The sequence below is a fragment of the Plectropomus leopardus genome, chromosome 15 (genome assembly GCF_026936395.1).
Source record: "Plectropomus leopardus strain MGB_pleo_1.0 chromosome 15, ASM2693639v1, whole genome shotgun sequence".
In the NCBI taxonomy this organism is placed as follows: domain Eukaryota; kingdom Metazoa; phylum Chordata; class Actinopteri; order Perciformes; family Serranidae; genus Plectropomus; species Plectropomus leopardus.
In genome coordinates this window covers 6,961,106-6,976,899 of record NC_142190.1, presented here as the reverse complement: position 1 = coordinate 6,976,899, position 15,794 = coordinate 6,961,106, and the positions used below count along the sequence as shown (strand labels likewise).

The 15,794-nt window shown below is 38.4% G+C and overlaps 2 protein-coding genes across 3 annotated transcripts; one reads left to right on the top strand and one right to left on the bottom strand.

Annotated features, from left to right (window-relative positions):
- The first annotated feature begins 217 nt into the window (after positions 1-217).
- btg4 (BTG anti-proliferation factor 4) lies at positions 218-4,003 on the top strand. Its single transcript, XM_042499414.2, has 4 exons — positions 218-732; positions 1,518-1,655; positions 2,432-2,726; positions 3,462-4,003. The coding sequence occupies exons 1-4, from the start codon at positions 560-562 to the stop codon at positions 3,672-3,674; spliced, it is 819 nt and encodes a 272-aa protein (XP_042355348.1). The 5' UTR covers positions 218-559; the 3' UTR covers positions 3,675-4,003.
- A 5,411-nt stretch (positions 4,004-9,414) lies between these two features.
- Positions 9,415-15,709, bottom strand: LOC121952839 (heterogeneous nuclear ribonucleoprotein A/B-like). 2 transcript variants are annotated; one of them, XM_042499687.2, is made up of 9 exons: positions 15,574-15,709; positions 14,151-14,371; positions 13,740-13,908; positions 13,160-13,318; positions 12,570-12,701; positions 12,076-12,181; positions 11,687-11,833; positions 10,770-10,863; positions 9,415-10,335 (listed from the first exon to the last, which is right to left on the bottom strand). In XM_042499687.2, the coding sequence occupies exons 2-8, from the start codon at positions 14,345-14,347 to the stop codon at positions 10,790-10,792; spliced, it is 984 nt and encodes a 327-aa protein (XP_042355621.1). In that variant the 5' UTR covers positions 14,348-14,371; positions 15,574-15,709; the 3' UTR covers positions 9,415-10,335; positions 10,770-10,789. The 2 variants fall into 2 exon arrangements, with proteins under 2 accessions (XP_042355621.1, XP_042355622.1); XM_042499688.2 differs by having other exon boundaries at positions 10,770-10,860.
- Positions 15,710-15,794: the final 85 nt, after the last annotated feature.

Here is a 15,794-nt window from a genome sequence, read left to right as displayed (position 1 = left end):
GTCCTGTGGAGTAAGTAATTGTTGGATTTTCTGAGCCAAAAGTTATTTTTATCTTTTATGGAAGCGGTCACTCATTCATTTACACACTCTCTCTCTCTCTTACACACACACACACACACACACACACACACACACACACACACACACACACACACACACACACACACACAGACAGTCATTAAGCCAACCAGCTTCTGGTGTGTGGGCTTGTCACACAGCTGAACTGTGGTTTTATTAAACCACAGGAGAAAAAGGAGAGAGTGACTCTTTCAGTGTTTGATATATGTGAGGTTTTCCAAAAGCTGCTGCTTCACACACAGATTAAGACACATGTTTTGGTTGGTTTTTTTATTGTTGTAAAAGCTTTAGAAACCAAAGCTGACTTCTCTCTGTAGAGCTCCAGCAGCAAATATGTTTGCTTAAGTTGTCTGGCTGCCAGTTTGTCCTGTTTCTTTTATGTTCTTTGTTTTTCTATAAGAGTAGGATCACCCTACACATGTTTTATTCTCTGTGGAGGTTTTAACAGTACAGGTTTGCTAAGGATAAAAAAAGTACAGCCATGAAAGAGGAGATCGCTGCTGCTGTGTTCTTTGTGGCTCGGCTGGTGAAGAGATATGGCTGTCTGGATAATGACAGCAGGGAGCGCTTCGCTGCTGCCCTCACCTCAGCTCTGTTTGAGAACTACAAGAACCACTGGCACCTGAATGCACCCACCAAGGGACAGGCCTACAGGTCAGTAAACCTCAATTTAAGTTTTTGAGTTGATATTTAAAAAAAGAAAATCAATTAAGAATGGCCAGTTAAATATTAAACATCATAGTAGTCATTTCATTACAGAAATCAAAGCCAAACTTACAAAACATTGGTCTCTCCAACAAAATATTCTATTCATCAGCCACAAAACTCATTTCTTTTGAATCGCTTATTAAAACACATTTTTATAGACTTGCTTTTATGTGATGTCCTCTTTTAGTTTGTCTTGTAGTTTGCCCTTTAATTTATGTTTTTATCATCTTGATCCTGCTTATTATTGAGCATGCATATAAGATAAAAACAATAATCATGGGGCTCGGTTTTTAGAGCAGGCGCACCCTGTGCAGAGGCGTGTCCTTGCTGCAGCAGCCTGGGGTCTGAATCTGGCCTTGGCCCTTTGCTGCATTTCAACCCCTCTCTCTCTCACCCCTCAAGGCTACGTCTGTCCTGTCTAAGGCCTAAAAAAACATCTTAAAAAAAAAAACAATAATCACATAAAACATGTTAAATAAAATGGTGTACTTAAATTGGTGAAATGCTTTTTAGAAAAGATCAGTTTTCATTTAAGATTTTATTGATTCTGCAAGTGTCAGACTCTCAGGAAAGGCCTCGAGGATCTCAGGCCGCATCCTGACTCATAAGCGAACCACAACTCTGCACTTAACTGGGGGTTAATAAAGTGCTTAAAGGCAATCATTAAAAAATAAATAAACTGGTAACCACAACAGAGAGGTGAATTCTGTGCTCACTTATATGTGTTTCAGGTGTCTCCGTATGAACCGTGTGCAGCTGCAGGACCCGGTGCTGCAGCAGGCCTGCGAGCAGAGTGCGGTGCAGTACGAGGATCTGGGCCTTCCCCAGGAGCTGACGGTGTGGGTCGACCCCGGAGAGGTGTCCTGCAGGTCAGGACACTTAACCCTTTGAAACCTGAACTGACATCACTTCTTTTTGCTGCATTCATTCTTTAAGAAGTATTTAAACCTCTGCAACCTGAGCAAGTTGGTTTGACTTTTTTCAAATATGTGGAGGCAAAAGGCAATGAGCAACATGGTAAGAAATGTTCTGCGAATTGCAAGACATTGGAAGATTTTTTTTTTTTTTTAAGGCTAGGAAAAAATATCCAGTAAGTTAAAAATGTATATTTAAAATTAGAACTTTAAGCATTTTTCTCATGTAATTTCCTTATTTGTTTGTTTTGTTTGTTTTTTGTTGTTTTTTTTTTTTACTTTTTTTTGTTTTGTGTTTTGCTCATTAAGTTTTCTTGTAACTTTCTACTGATTTCTTTAACTTTTGGGTCAGTTGCTCATGCCTTTTTTTCCATGTTTTGGGAGGAGATCAAATTAATATTCTCAGGTTTTAAAGGGTTAACGCAGAGCTATCATCAGACTTGACACAAGATCAGGAGTTCAGAGCCAATAGACCGGCTGGTTGCTATGATTTGTTTGCACCAAAATCTGTAGCTCTCCTTGTGTCTCCACTAAATGCCTCGAAACGTCACTGAGTATGTTTACACACAAAATAATTTGGTTTTGGCCCTTTTTGTTTCAGAGACAACATTCCTGATCTGTTTTACATGGATAATGAGTATATCTCTGATGAATGTATAAACATGCTGTTGACAAGTCTTTTTATTAATTGATAAAAAATACAGTTTTGGTGGTTTTGTACATCTTTGCAGGTACGGTGAACACAGCACTCCATTCTGCGTCTCAGTGGTGGACAGTTGTCGGCGTGGAGACGGAGAATTCTCCCGCCGCATCCATGACGCTGTGGAGCGGGCAAGCCACGACGTCCGATCAGGAAGCGTTTCGGACGACAACGATGAGGAGGAGGGGGTCGGAGACAACAGCATGAGCAACAACAGCAGCATGAGTAGCAGCAACTTATCAACTATCTGCCCTGCTCCGATCCCTCCGATCAACCCCGAACCTAAAACCATCCCAACTGTCAGCAACCCCAACAGTGTCTACCGGGTAGGTTGAATACACAAAGGATCAGTCCTGAGCTTTTATCCATGCCTACCATACAACAGAAAGCCTGAAAAATAGTTGTCTAAAAGACTTAACTGCTGATAAAATATTACACCAAACACCCTTTAAGAAATATTACATTAACCCCTTGAAACTTGGATCAACATCACTTTTCTGCGTTCAGACGCCTTTCACAAGATGTTAAACCTTTGAACTCTGAACAAATTGGCTTGATTTCCTTGTGAAAACATGGGACAAAAGGCAATGAGCAACATGGTGAGAAATGTCCAGCAAATTGCAACATTTAATAGATTTAGAATTTTCTTTAAGGAAAAAATTTACAAAAAAATTAACTGGAAAACTATAGTGATCTAAAATTATGTTATGGAATTATTATTATTTTATATTATTAAGCACTTTTTTCTGGTGATTTCCTTTTTCCTTGACTTTTTTCTTTTCTTGATAATTTTTGTGCTTTTTTTTTCTTAAATTACTCATTGCCTTCTTGCTATGTTTTTTTTTTTAATTTATTTAAGTCAATTTGTTCAGATTTTACAGGGTTACCATGGGTAAGAATTGGAACACAGACTGCCAGAAAAGCAACTTTATCTTTTAATAAATGCAAAAGACGCAGACCAATCTTTTGACCATAAACCGTTTAAATTCTGCTGAATGAACCTTTGAAGGAATTTGGACGTGGTCTCTTACTGTTTCTCTCTAACCTTTGCTCCTCTTCAGTTCAGTGAGTTTTCTCCAGGCGCCCCTCAGACGTGGCTCAGGGAGAAGCGGAAGGCCTTTGCTGGGGATGCGTTCCCACCTCATGCTCCCCCAGTTGGAGGTCCAACCTCCCAGTTCTCCAGCCAGAAAGGCTTCAAGTCCTACAGAGCCACATTCACCTTCACTGGACCTCGTGTGGACAAGTATCACTGGGTCAGCAAATCTCGATCCTAAAGCGAACCGAGCCTTCGCCTTAGAAACAGAAGTTTTGCTTGAGACGGAAGCCACAGACCCTGTTGTTGTTGGGGGGGAAAAAAGTGTACAGGACAGTCAACAAATATTTAAAGGATAATTATTATTAATGGTATCTGGTTTAAAGTGTTAATGATTTAAAGTAATGCTGTTTAAGCATGTTTTTATACTTTGAAATATTCATGTATTTTAAACTATTCTCCCTTGTAAATGTGTGTTTTTAAACTAACATTAAAGTAAGTGTGAATAAACATTGAACTGTCATTGAAAAGAAATAAAAGCGTCCGTGTCAGCTCTGCTGGTTGCCCCAATGTGTTTTTGTTTGTTTGTTTTTTGTTTTTTTTTACATTTCACTAACATTTGGCCGATGTAGTCACTCATACCAAAAACCAAACCATTTTAGCAGCTTTACCATTTTTTTGAGAAATTTAAATTGGGCTAAAACAAATATCAATGAATAACTGGATATAGTACAACTTTGTTTTAATAACATTGTTTGCTTTAATATCTGACAAAGATTTGCAAGCAGCCAACTGTCATGATGCAATAATAATTCCCTGCAGCCATGAAATCATTTTCCAAACAGTCTGGTATAAAAGGAAAAAACTGTTTGCATTTTATATTTTGCTGAATTTGTAAGGGTGAGTGTCTGAATGTAAGAGCAGTGCAGGACGGTAACATGCCTGAGCAGTTGTGTGTGCGGTGGTGGTTGTACTGGTAGTGAAGTTAGTGATTGGTGTGTAAGAACAATCAGCTAACAACACTGCCTACACAGCAACCCCAATCACATTCACCATCAGGGATCTGTAATATACATGATAGTGCATGAAAATGACCAACATGGATAGAGACAGAGAAACATTATAAAAAGATTTTTTTTAAAGCGTCAATAATAAATTGTACCTTTAAATTTTTATTTATTTATTTATTTTAATTAATCTTATTTCCTCTTGAAAGACTTGGATGAGAAGATTTGATTGATACCTGTTACCAGGTGACAAAATTCATTGTCAGGACAAGGACACCATCTAATGCCCAACTCAAACTGACATACAATATTGTAGAAATTTATGTTTATATTTTTTTGGTTTGACGTTGTATAGGTAACCAAAATCCAGCATCTTCCAGGCGTCTGGAATGAAAGGCGTCTTAATATTTAATCATAAGGTATAGAGAAAAAAAGAGCTTCTGCAAAGTCACAATGTGGATGTTATCATCCATACAAGTAAAATTCTTTAAAATCCTGTCATCACGATTTTCACTCTAACCTCAGTTAAACATCTCACCAACGCAAAAGTCCAACACCTTTCTGACGTCAAATGGAGCTGTATGTATTAATACAATAACCTCATCAAAAAACAAGAAAGCTATCAAAACCTTGCGCTTGCGCTCCCAATTTAGGTCATTTTTTTCTGTTTGTTTTTTAATATTGACCCCTGGCATGTTTTGTGTCTATTTTAAGTTATTTTAGTCCTATCATTTGCTATTATGTATATTTACCGATGTTTTTGTTTCAGCTTAAACTTAACTCTTTATTTGTTTTATTGTTTTGTTAACTGATTTAACAAAAAAATAAAATAATAAGAGAAAAAAAGTTGGTAATTTAGTTTAACAGTTAGTTCCAACCAAGCAATCTGATTGGACAAGAGGCATTCCACGAGTTTCCGGACTTTCTGTTCATGTATCACTCCGCTTAACAGGTGTTCTGAACCCATGATTATGTTAGCCGTTGAGTAGCCTACAGTAACGTCGTCGCATCGCAAAAAAATAACAATATTCCACTAATAACATTTGAGTTTTGTAATGAATGGTCGTCAGAAGAGGAAGGGAAGGAAAGAAGCCTGGTTACTTCACTGCAAATCTCAAGGTATGCTAATATGACAGCAGACGAGTCGCGACGCACTAATTAAGCTGTTAACTCATAGTCTTCACACGCAAGCCTCCAAAGCGACTGTCAAAAGAGTCTTATTTCACTAGTCGCACAATAAATGGAAACATACAGACACATTTATTCACATTTGTACATTTTTTACAAAATAGCTGGCCTGGGGTAAGGTGTAGACCTAGCTTACGCAAAGTAGCAAGCTTGTATGCTAACGAGTTGCTCGGTAACTGTCCCAGTCCAGTTCTGTTTGTTTTGGCGGAAGCAAACAGGCTAATTATTAAACAAACAAGTTATGATCTGTTGTTGCTTTTTAGGGACTGTGCTGTATTTATCAGAGGAAGGACGTGGCTGGGGTGTGACTAAGTGTTTTAATTTTATTTTCCCCGAAGCTACAAATGAGCCTCCCTGAATGAACGGGGTAAAATGCAGGACCCTGTCTCCACCATGAATTAGATAGTACTTTTTTTTTTTAAATTGTGAATGATATGCCATATACATATAATCATCTTTAAATGGTATGAGTAATTAGCAGACATATATAGGTTTAATATATAATAATAAATACAATTTCCACATATAAAATTTGATTGAGTAACTGACAAAAATGCAAAAAGTGTTGCAACCTTCCCCAGTCTACCTTAAACAGCTTGGCTGGCTTGTCGACCTTGTTGCACGCAGTGTTATCACAGGCTGGAAGCTTTGGCCACCTCCATAGAGTTGTATTTTTAAAAAAGGACGCTTCAAAATAAAAAACAACTATCAAAATACAACAGTAGTGTGTAAAGTGAATTAAAAAGTGTGTATATGTGGATGGACGAGCGCTGTGATCCTACCTGTGGTCGCTACAGTTCTCACTGCTCTGTTTACAAATGACCACTACTGGAGAAACACAACCGTATCCACAGCTACACTTTACTCTGTGTGTGTGTACGTGTGTTTGTGTGTGTCTGCGTGTGTGCCCATGTCTCAGGTCATGCCTTGACTTGCCCCTGGCTGGCAGGTATGTTGCCAGGGTGAAGCAGTCAGTGGCAGCAAAAAACTCTCCCAGAGCCCCCAGGATTTTTCAGTTTTGCTCAGTTTCATGTGCAGAATTCTCTTTTTTTCTGTCAAACTATGACTTGCAGAACTTACATCTTTAATTGTAGGTCCACTGATGGTTATGATTCCTCAATGTACATGTTAAGAGGTTGGCTAATGCAGTGTTTTGGTATTGCACTTAATTAAAAAAAGTTGGATGAAACAAACTAGGGTTCAAACATTCGGTAAAAATAGAGAAAATATAAAGGTAAAAAAGGGGAATGTAGTGCTACAGTAAAAGCAATTTCTGGGTCCCAGAATCACAAGATTTTTTTAACCTATTAATGTTTTTTTTTCTTTCTTTCTTTTTCTTCTGAGTTTCAGCAGGAGGTAGAGCATGTTGTCTGCTAATTGGATGATCACCAGTAGGATCCCTGGCTCTCCCAGTCCCCATGTTGAAGTATCCTCCTTGGGTAAGATACTGAATCCCAAATTGCATTTTGTGTTTGTGTGTCTGTGTGTCTGTGTGTCTGTGTGTGTGTTTGTGTGTGTGTATGTGTTCAAACCAGGGTCTCCAAAAATGTGAAAAACAAGTAGGAATTACATTAAAAAGCCTTCATTATAGTGGCTAAATCATAAAAAATAGACATGTTTTGACCACTACCAGTCTTCATTAGGGCTTTAAAAAATTGATGTGTTCACCCTGAACAGGATTATATCAAACATTTCAGCAAACCTCAGAGGGAAAGCATTTATTCCTTTATTTAATTTCTCAGAGTATAAAAATAAAGACATTGTTACATTTTCATCTGAGCTGAGTCTCCCTGTACAGTCGCCTAGTATACAGTGAGGCTATACTCATGATCAAAGGTTCATTTTGAGTAGCAAACCTATTATGGAAACGCTTATAACATACCTTGTATGTAAAATGTGAGAATTTATTGCTGTAAATTGAGTGTATCTTTGTACTTTTTGGCCACTCAATGTACCAACACTCTAACAGCTCAAATACATCAAAATATGAACAGTGGCTGGCTTGACCTTAGGGTTTTCCAGTGCTGCTGTTTTGTCTGTTATTCTGTTTGTTTTTTCAAAATTGTTAGACAGCTACTGCTCCATCTGGTTTATTTTGTCATGGTGTTTAACTTTATTCTGATCTTCACGTCTGTCAGGCCTTTATCAGCGCATACATGAATCAACAATGGTCCTGTCTCACAGCAGACATTTTGGTAAAAAAAAAAAAAGCGCAGGTGTTTAATTAACATTACAGCTAATACCAAACATTTCCCTCTCAGAGGCCCATTTTTAATGTGGTAAATATATATTTATGTATTTTGTAACAGATATGGCTTTAATTTGTACGCCTCACAGTACTTTATTCAGTACTTAAAAAACTAGTATTGGTATGTTGCATACTGCCAGTGATTATAATGGGATTGGCTATGTTTACCTGCCTTTCAATTGTTGATTTCACGTTTGCTCTGATGAATGTCTGATAATATAATCACTGCATATACTGTAAAGTGTACAAAAGCCAGTTCCAGCAGTACTCAAGCATCGGACTGAAGTGCAATTTTGAGGAATTTGCACTGTTTCATTTTAAACCACTTAATATTTCTGCTCCAATAAATCTCAGAGCCACTACAATCATTAGATAATAGTGGTTACTGGCTACTTTGCAGACTTAAATTCTTAATACAAAATAACAAATAAATTATGGATCATTATAAATTATTCCATCGAGCAGCATATAAAGCTGTTAAATTGGCTCCAAGTTTACTAGCTGGCTGCAAAATTGAAGTGATGAACAACTTATTGCATCAGTAATTATAAATGTATATTATTCTGTAATAGGCCATTCTGCCCAATTACTTTTACTTTTGGTGTTTTGTTTACATTTTACAAATACTTTTGTGCTTTTACTTAACATTTTCAATGCAGGATTTTAAACTAATTTTTTTGCACTAATATTACTGCTTTGAGTAGTAAAATTGTTGAATAATTTTAATTTTAGAAAATTAGACTCTTAATTGCATAATTTTAGTTTTATTCTCTTAAGTGAAGCACTTTGTGTCGTATTTTAAGCATGTGTGCTATTGAAATAAAGTATTTCAGCTTTATTCAAGTTTTATACATATTTTACCAGAAGCAGTATGTAAAAGTAGCTCTTTATATCAAGATTTTTGTTCAAATGTCTGTTGTCGCTTTAAATGTTCTTGTTTTGCATTAAAAACATGCTGTACCAAAATATTGTCTCTGATGCTTAAATATCAAGATTTGAACCAAGACTCGCCTTTCTTTTCCCCCCCAACAGCTTTTGGTCAAGAAAATGTCTTTTAACCCACCACGACTTCACACTGTCCAACATTCAGGTCAGTATTTTCATCTCCACACCTCTTTCTGCTTTTCCTTCATATCCCTTCAGTCTAAACTTGAGAGAAGAATGGAAATATTGGTCAGATTGCGCCGATATTTGCTCAGTATCTGCCGTCCTGGGAGTGTAGACCTTGACGTCGGTGATCCAACCATATGTAGACCCAAAGAGCCGGGGGTCTATTCAATATGTCATATCCCTACGATCCAAATTAACTATTTCCAAACACTGTGAAGTCAAGCCTGAAATATTTGTTCACTCAAAAGTTTAGCATAATTATTCATATTCAGTTAATTTTAAACACGTCGCCCTTTTTAGATTTGTATTTTTGTAGACCATAAAACGGAGCGTGTTACAGCACCAGGACAAATGACCTAAAAGTCTTCTATTTTTCAGGACTAGGATCATAATTAACAGTACATTAAGCATTAGAAATACACAGAAAATTACAAACGAGAATGTTTATTACTAATAAATTGCCAGAGACACTAGCCGAGGAGACTCCAGGGGCCTGAAGTCCGTCCAGAAAACAAACTAGGCAGACATTTAGCTTCAGAGCGGTTATTTCTAAAAACCATTGACACTTGACAAACACAAACTAAACCAGCATAGAAACTCAACAATTTGCTTGTCATGTTAAAGGTATGATTTAACAAGAAGTCTGCAGTGGCATGTGGTTAAATCTTTTTCCCCCTCAATTACATCCCACATACTTGTATGCTTTCAGTTGTTAAATTCCCTGGTCAATTTATTAAGTTTGCAGACAGCTGTTTCAGTTTTAAGGAATCATAACCTGGTAAAAAAATGATTCCACACAAAGGGGGGAAAAAATACCAAATGTGACTGAGGTAATGTGAAACAGCTCATGAGTTACGCTCAACATTCCTTCATTACAGATCACTGGATTGTGGCGACACAAAGACCATGAGAACTCAATGTTGACAACTGCATCTGAATCCTAAATCTGTTCAACTTCACAATCTTTCACCCCATAACCTGGAAGCATCAGGAAAAAAATTACTGAAAACTGTTTATTTGTCAAAAAAGCTCCTTTACAGCGCCAAGATTTTCAACCTGTAAAGCCAGCAAACATGTAAAATACAAGCCTTACAATACATTAGAATCAAAACAGGTACCAAAAAGTACAGTAAAAATTACACTTCCGTTGATGGAAATGTGGAAGGAAAAAAAAAGAACACCAAAGGGAAAAGTAAAACCTAAAAATGATAGGATTTAAAAAAAAAAAAAAAAAAAAAGAAAAGTTACATTTCGGATGTTTTCTGTACAAATGGTCTTCAGTCATAAAAGAGGTTGCGTCATTCCCAGTGTGTCCGCCCAGCTGTCGGTCTCGCTGGATCACTGGAGTCCTGGGGAAGGAGTTACAGGGTCACACTTTCATCATCCCAAACATTTTAAATCTAAAACTGTTTTTAAGAAAAAAGGCACACTGGCCAAGCAGTCACCAATGTTCAGGAAATAATGGGCTGACCTCTCGTTAACATTTAATACCTTTAAAATTCGTCAGGATCCATTTTTGCTGATTTCCTATGTTCTTGTTTCTTCAAACTGAAGCATTTTGAATTGCATTTGATTTGTTCGAAAGGTGCTTTATAAATAAAATGTAATTGATTCAAATTTGGCAGGGGGTAAAATGTCTAAATCCTCTGGTGCTCTGCGGGATTGAAAGGCTAGTTTTTGTCATTTTAAAAGCTGGCTTTGTGTAGTTGGGGGTGAAGTGTCTTTGCTTACAAGCGCCGAGACAGAAAATAAAAAAAGATGGGTAGTTATAGCCACAGCATACCTTGCGCTACCATGTGATCATCAGTATGGCTTGTAGCCGGTCTGGTGTGCCCCCCGTCTTGGAGTTTTCCCGTAGCTGCCATTGCCTTGGTCTGCTGGGCAGAGAGGATAGACAGGTCAGACACACAGACATGTTTCCATTCAGACAGACACAGTATTATTCAATCTGCTCAGTATTACAGATACAATTTAAACACTTTGTTAAATATGCTGAATCACTTTGTTTCTAAGACTGAGACGAGTTGTCTGAGATCAATCTCATGCCTGTGTGTTTAGTTGTCGGTGACTGAAATCACTCTGATTGGCAGTTCAGCTCAGTGCACGCCAGGAGAAATGGAAGTGAGGAATATAAGTTTGAAATAAACTGGTTTCATAAAGGTCAGATTATTTGTCTTAAGCTGTGAGCTCTGTAGCAGAAACATTTCTGGTGGTTTGTGTTGTTGTTGTCCACTTCCAATCAGTAAATATGCTTTGTTCTTTCAACACTGGATTGTGTTGTTAATGTTTTACCTGAGTAACCAGTGTAAAAAAGGTCATCAGGTGTCCCTTTTGAAGGACGATTACAGACTACAGCTGTCTGCTCTTATGAAGACTTATTTCCTCTCACATGGGCGCAGTACATACGTGCTGGTTGGTATGTTTATGTGCAACTTTATAACAGACGTGGCGATACGAGGCGATGCAGTTGGGGGCTTTTATCACCGCTAGTTCGCTGTTGGCCTGGTGTGTCTGGGCCTTTATTTAACAGACTTGGTGTTGGCCAGACACACACACTTCTAATTTTACTTATTGTACAATCAATAAGTCAGTAAGTTTAGGTATCAGTAAAGAAAATTTAGACTGATGCGTCTCTAATCACAACATTCAACTCCATGTAACCATGATGTACCGTACATGGCTCTTTCTGTGTGCACTTACTGTAATCATATCCGGGACCGTATCCATAGTAACCAGAAGAGTAGTCATAGTTGCCATAGCCGCTGTATCCACTGTAGCCATAGCCTTGGTTACCGTATCCCTGGTTCCAGTAGTTTCCATATCCCTGGTTCCAGCCCTGGCTCTGACCTGAGACAAACAAAGTGCAGTGTTTACATTAAGATTTCAGTCTCAACAGCCCCTTAAAAAACATATCATTATAATCACAAAATGCTGCAAAACCACTTTACAAGTTTGACTGCAAAGTTTGGGTTCCTGTACAGTTGCAAGGCTAATTGTTACCTCTGCCATTACATTAAAAAGATAAATGTTTTGTGAGTTTTTATGCATTGGAAAAGTTAAAAAAAAAAGTGCAGATTCCCCTTCCTTACCTCCACGGCCCCTTCCTCCCCGTCCTCCATATCCACCGCCACGTCCTTGTCCATACTGCTGCTGCTGCTGGTACACCTCTTTTGGCTGGGCGATCTTCAGCTCACACTAAGGAGGAGAGGCCATTTCGATTATGCTTTTATTGTGTCAACGGTGGTAATGCATATACTTTAGGACAGTACAGAGAAGCCTCATCATGACTTCCATCAAACATTTGCATGCTCAGCAATCATATGCAAAGAAACCACAGTATCAGTTACATGTAATAAAATGGCTTATTATTTAAAGGTGGAACTACTTAATACTGTATTTTAATTTAGAGTACAAAACAGTTTTTCAAGCTGTTGTCTGCAAATATTCATCACTAAGCTGCTTAAATTTTCAAAATCTCATGCAGAATTTCTTTATGGTTGTATTAAAATAATGTGTTTTTGCCCAGTATTTTAGACATGATGTGCCACTTTTAATCAAGGCAGAAATGTTGTTCAGTACATACCCTGCCGCCCTGGATGTTGTGGTATTTCTTCTCCAGACACTTCTTGACACTGGCTTCCTCTTTGTATGTGATGAAGATGAAACCCCTCCTTTTCTTTGATTTGGGGTCGATAGGAAGCTCAATGGTTTCGATCTAGAAGAGAAGAAGAATTGGAGATGTGCATGGTAAAATTTTAATCCAAAATGATTCATACTTTTGAAACTTAACTGAGTGTTTTCTACTAGCTCTTTCATTGGTAGACCAAAAGCAGCCTTTAGCAACCCGTTGTTTCCTGTTATGTCTTCTTCAATAATTAAGTCACATTTGTGTTTAACATTACAAACTTCTGTTTCCCTGTCATTTTAAAATGAAATATGTTTTCATGGAAAGCATGCCCTTAAGGAAATCTGTTACTTTGTTTCAACAGGCCACTTGCTCATTAGCCAGTAGCTTAATTAGAGCAATGCGTGTGCCTAAACGTCAGTACTTTTGGAGATGATTATCAGCAATTTCCCACTAACACTATCCCTGCAGGCTGCTCTGGTAAAACACTGATACACTTAACAGGTAACTGTTTTTTTTTTTATGCGGCTTAATTTAGTCAAACTGACCTCTCCAAAGGCTCCGAAATATTCCCTGATGGCATCCTCGGTTGCCTCAGGGTTCAAACCCCCAACAAAGATTTTCTTGACGGGCTCCTTCTTCATGGCCATCGCCTTCTTAGGGTCGATTGGACGTCCGTCCAATCTGTGCTCTTTCTGCTCAAGCACCTGCAGACGAAGAAACACACATTATCTTAGTACACATAGTGCTGTTGTCAAAAAGCCTGGAAATATCCTGTTGCATCATTTGACATTTCATTTAATTGTCTACATAAGTGCAGCACACATTTTAATTGTTTCGAGCAACACAAAAGATCCAACACTTTCACTGTTTTCTGTTTTGACTGCATATTGAATTTTATGTTAGTCATAGCATACCTAATCAGATGTATTGCTAGCAATAGTTTTGGTGATGTAAACACATGCTGTCTTAACATGAAAAAAAAATGCACTGCCCCCAATTCAAAACTAAACCAAGAATATAATTACCAACATCAATCAATTAACTGTTTAACATCCAGATGTTGACTATGTTTAACCCTAATCTGATCCTATCACAACTACTATGGTGAGAGTCAGAGTGACGCACCTTATCCACACAGCAGGCGTCTTTGAAGAGAACAAAGCCAAAGCCTCGGGATCGGCCAGTGTTGTTGTCAATCTTAATGGTGCAGTCTGACACCTCGCCGAACTTACTGAAGTAATCCTTCAGGTCCTTTTTACTCGTGTCCCAGCTGAGGCCACCCACGAACATTTTACTGCAAAAAAGAGGGACATGTTAGTGTTCATTTCTTATTGTTTTCACCAGTAGTTGCATGGGAAGCCCCTACTGATGTAGATGCTTGCCTCAATGTTATTGTTGTTGTATAGTACATATACATCAGTCTGATTTGTTCTTAGCCACTTATTCTACTCAATCTCACCAAAATCTTTGTCCTCTGCTCTTTTCCACCCATCTGCCCATACATAAGAGTGTGGTGGATCTCAGGGAAACACTCACCCAGCATCCTCCTCTCCTTTGCTGGCATCAATCTTGCCTCCATCTCCGCCATTGTCCTGACCTTCCTGGCTATCCTGGCTCTCCAGGCAGTCGTCGTCTCCACCCATCAGCTCCTGCTCAGCTCCATTCTGGTCCTCCTCTCCCTCTGCTCCGTTCTGGTCTGATGTCTCCATGAGGAGAGTCTCTGCGTCTGCCATTCTGACGGTGGGGTCTTTAAAAGACTATAGAAATACAGAAGCATGTTAACAGGGGGCAAAAACACACAAAGCATAGGGGACATGTCCATTACCAATTGCTTAGAGGAAAAACAGCTTGCAACAAATAAGTAATAGGAATTTAAGACATACATATTTTATAGTAATTTATAAGGGGGTTGAAACATTATTGGCCTTCACTTGACCTTATAAAAATAACAAAGTTTTGTATTGGAGTCTGTTATATTCCAAATATTATGTATTGAGAGACAGATTTTCATTTTTGTTGTGAATGCATGTCCGTTCCAAATATTGATGATCGGTCTCTTTCACTACCAATAATCGGCATCAGCCTTGAAAAAAACAATTCTTGTCAACCCCTAAATGTATTTCATGGTTTACAAACATTATCAAAAACTAAAACGCGGTCACCATAGGGCTTTGGGGGGGACAGACAGGCGTTGCAAAGTTGAAACACATTTTTAAATTTTTAAAGAAAAATGTCGGCATGAAATAGTCTTATTTGTTTCTGGGTTTACACGTGTTTGCTAATTTTAAATGACAACATACATATAGGGAAACACCGCGGAGGCTAACAGAAGGCTAACAATAGCTAAGGCTGTTGCTATGCTAACAGTTTCTCAGCTAACGTCAGGTAATTTAATTTTACAATTTTTAAATTTCACCATATCGTTCACATTTCAGTAGTCATTAAACTACATGAACGTCAATATTGTAACAGTAATGGGTGAGATACAGCGATCGGTGTTTATACGTACATTGAGTACTTTGTTAGCTTACAAGAAGAAGCAATAATCCGGCGTGGATCACCATGTTCAGTGTTCAAGCGGACCGCGCTTTGCTTCGTTGCCGCTCGGAGCAGAGTCAGGCCCGGCAGCAGCAAACCAGCTCAAACTGAATTAAATACCCTCTAAAATTACAATCTGCGCACCATATAAAAACGGCAAAGATCACCCCAAACGCAATAACAGCTTATTAAATACTCCAACCGATAGACGAACTATTCAATGAGCGCAATAACCGCGTTAACGGATTTAGCACCACTGCGGCTAACGAGCACCGAGCTTGATTTGCTGCCAACAAGAAGACACATTACTAATAAAAAAGCAGGGCGAAAGCGAGCACAACAATGAAATAACCCTTGATTCAAAGCTAAACTTCCTCGCCAGTGTTTAAATGAAGGTATAAAAATAACAAGAGGTACTTACTTTAAGGGGGAAAAATAACAGAGACGCCGACTCGCTGTTCAAAATGGACACTCTCCAAATTCGCCGCTAACTCGTGGCAAAATATATACGACCGGATGTGAGCAGGCACTGGGGGACGTCTTAATGAAAAGCCCCGTGATTGGACATGTCTTTCCTTTGTCCGAAAAAAGGCGTAATGACATTGGCTGACTGGCTGACGCACTGATGACAAAAAGTTAAAT